The sequence below is a fragment of the Diaphorina citri genome, unplaced genomic scaffold, assembly GCF_000475195.1.
Source record: "Diaphorina citri unplaced genomic scaffold, Diaci psyllid genome assembly version 1.1 scaffold6357, whole genome shotgun sequence".
NCBI classification, from domain to species: Eukaryota; Metazoa; Arthropoda; class Insecta; order Hemiptera; family Psyllidae; genus Diaphorina; species Diaphorina citri.
Window position 1 is genome coordinate 11,243 of NW_007383733.1, and position 3,410 is coordinate 14,652.

Consider the following 3,410-nt stretch of genomic DNA (forward strand, 5'->3'; position numbering starts at 1 on the left):
AATTCGACAGCAAGTCTGTGGGGTCATTTTCTTAATCGGCTCGTTTCCGATGAAAAATCCAAAAAACACATTATAAAAACAAAAAAAAAAAAAAAAAAACTAGCAGACCCTCGTGTCAGGTGTTTTAGGTCAACTTTGTTAAAACCACAGCGAGCACAATATTGAAGCGCCGCATACAGCTGAAACCGCGCTTTCCAAACGGTCATGTTGATATGTTTTTTCACGCTTAAATTTAGGCGCAGTCGCTCTCTGGTCCCCTGTGGGGATTGTGTTGTCCAATGGGTCCTGAAGACTTAAGAGAGGACGTAGGGTCACTGAAGGAGGGCAGACGGTCACTTAAGGAGGGACTCCGTAAGGTTACCGTAGAGAGGCAGGTGCCGGTCACTTAAGAGGGCAGGATCGGTCACTAAAGAAAGCAGGAATGCGGTCACTTAAGAGACTCTCCCGTAGTACGTAGGTCACTTAAGGAGGCCAGATCGTTCACTTAAGAAGAGCAGATCGGGACACTGAAGATAGGGACTCGTTGGTCACTTAACGAGGCAGATCCGCGTTCAGCTGGCGGGCATTGCGTTCTCGGATCGATATGGCCCTGAAGGTAAGGAAATTAAACAATCAAATAAATTAATTAAAACAATGTCAATTAAGACAAGTTATCTAAAGTATTGATTTATTTGTGGTGAGCTGAGGACGACGGCGCACAGCTTTTGTGAGGAGGGACAGACATTAGTGAAGGAGGGGGCCCGCTCGTGTACTCATATTTACATTCTATATTTTCTTTTACTGCTGGTAATCCCGCCCACTGGTCCGCTACCTCGATTAAAGTAGCTACTCATTTTAGTCCCGTCACCGAGGGCTGAGTTGCCACCCCGAACTCGCAAGAGCACACGTAGGCCGACAAGGCCGACCCAGATCGCGGTATTCGGTTCCCCTTTATTTAAACTTTTGCGCTGGCATGAAGCGCTACTAACCAAGGCTAACCAAGGGGGCTGGCACATTTAGCAATTAAATACTCGAGGATACCTCCACTGGACTTTAAGGGTTTTTCGGATTTATGGGGCAATCCTCTACAGCCTCTTGGAGAAATGCATGAGAAAACAAGGGGGGGGAGAAGGAAATAGGTAAGAAACACAGAAGAAGACGGGGACCGAAGAAGAAGGAAGAGAAGAAGAAGAAGAGAGAAGGAGCCAGAGAACGCGCAGCAAGAAGATGAAGAGGGAAATAGGAAAATAGCGAGAAAAAGACATGGGCTTGAAGCATAAAAGAGATGGGAAGGGGACATGACCTACCCTATGTTACTTTAGGCTTTAAGTAAAGGCTCTTTTTTATCCCTTAGCAAATTAGTATCTGTGTCAAAGCCTTCTTATAAGCTTTTGTATGCATTTCTGTAACACTTTTCACCTTTTTTTCTCTCGTTGTTTACGTACATATTTTTCCCTTGAGTTTTTTGCAGGGGCTGGGTTGTTCAGTGGCTTCGTATGCATTTCACTTGTGTGCAAAACGGAAAAGAAAAAAAAAAAAAGCAAGGAAGGAAAAATTGAGGCTACATACAGCCTAATACGTGGATAGTACCTATACGCAACATGATTAATTTGCCATTTAAAAATAGGGAGCTGTGAAGTAGTGAAACCAACAACGCTTTATACACATAGCTACCTAGGAACGACGTATGTTTTAACATAGAATAGCGAATAGAATATACTCTTGTTTATCCTGCCAAAGGGAATGAGAGCGTGAAGAAGTCCCCTCTTACTCCCGGCAAGTCTAATACAAAGACTGTGGACAGACACACACGCATAGCGTCGCGTCGAGCTCAGACCGTGTGTGAGCCAGGAAAAAGCTGTAGACCCCGTCTCAGACCTGGGTCAGTAGACAGCCTACTTTGCAGGCGGTCTGAGCGTGATCGGGCGACATCATAAACAACGTACTAATTCTTTCTATGCTATTGTATAATTATCTATTGTCTTCCCAGGTAAACAAGCCTATTATATTCAAATGTTTGATACTGGATACCATGAAATATCACGAAGCACCTGTTTAGACTGCGCGGAGTAAAGGATTTTCAGTCTCATTCTGGTTCAGTACCTAAATATCCCACGTAATTAGGTTATGTATGTAAGCGCTCATTTTTCGCTCCTTGCTTTTTTTTTTTTCTCTGTCTTTTGCATGATGCATAGGAAGCCACTTGAACAAACCAGCCCTGCAAAACAAAATCAACGGGAAAAAATATGTAGGTAAAACGTGGGGAAAAAAGAGTGAAAAACGTGGTTACAGAAGAAATGGCCATACAGAAGGGCTTATAAAGAAGGCTTGGACTACCAAAGTAAACAGTAGCTAATTTGCTCGAAGGCGGAGTAAAAAAAGAGCCTTACTAAACCTAAATAGCGTGACAGTAGGGTAAGTATGTCCCTTCCACTCTCTTTTAATGCTTCGCCAGTCCCATTCTTACTCTTTTCGCACTTTCTCGCCTACTTTCCCCTCTTCTTATCTCTTCTTCTTCTTCTCTTCTCTTCTTCTTCTTCTCATTCTTCTTCTTCTTCTTCTTCGTCTCCGTCTCTTCTTGTTGTCCTTTCTATTTCTTCCTCTTTTTTACTGCATATTCTCACGAAGAGGCTGTTGGAGATGGCTCCTCTAAATCCGAAAGACTGTTAAACCCAGTGGAGTATCCTCGATATTTAATTGCGAAATGTGCCAGCCCCTAGTTAGCTGGTTTAATAGCGCTTCTGCCTAGCGCAAAATTTATAAAAGGCGGGAACCGAACCCCCCGGATCTAGGCTTACTTCGGCTCTGTGCTTGGAGTTCGGGATGCACTCAGCCTCGTGAGGACAATTGAGTAGCTACTTTAATCGAGTAGCGACCAGTGGCGGTATTACCAGAGTAAAAAGAAAAATTATAGAAATGTCAAATATGTAGTAAAGGAGGCTCTTAGTAATGCTGTGATATCCACAAAAATTGTGAAGAAGCTCTCCTCAGCTCCACCACAAATAAATCATGATTTAGAATAATCCCTTTATTGTTTAATTGATTGTTTAATTAATTTATTTGATTGTTTAATTCTTCCTTCAGGCCATATCGATCCGAGAACGCAATGCCGCCAGTGAACGAGCGATCTGCCTCTTAAGTGACCAACGAGTCTATCTTCAGTGGCCGATCTGCCTCTTAAGTGACCGATCTGCCTCTTAAGTGACCTACGTACTACGGAAGGAGTCTCTTAAGTGACCGATCTGCTTCTTAAGTGACCGATCTGCCTCTTAAGTGACCGACCTGCCTCTTAAGTAACCTACGGAGTCTCTTAAGTGACCGATCTGCCTCTTCAGTGACCTACGTCTCTCTTAAGTCCTTCAGGACCCATTGGACCAACACAATCACACAGGACCAAACCCAACAGGCAATATCCACGACGGACAAACGTG

General features: G+C 43.6%; 1 protein-coding gene across 1 annotated transcript in view; it reads left to right on the plus strand.

Annotated features, from left to right (window-relative positions):
- LOC103521957 (calcium/calmodulin-dependent protein kinase kinase 1-like) overlaps positions 1 to 3,410 on the plus strand; it is a gene marked incomplete at its 5' end in the record, with an annotated part of 13,651 nt that extends 10,241 nt beyond the window's left edge. Inside the window, one exon of the mRNA XM_008487059.3 lies at positions 3,064 to 3,410. Within this exon, the coding sequence (XP_008485281.2) occupies positions 3,064 to 3,118 (55 nt within the window). The remainder of the gene's footprint in view (positions 1 to 3,063) is intronic.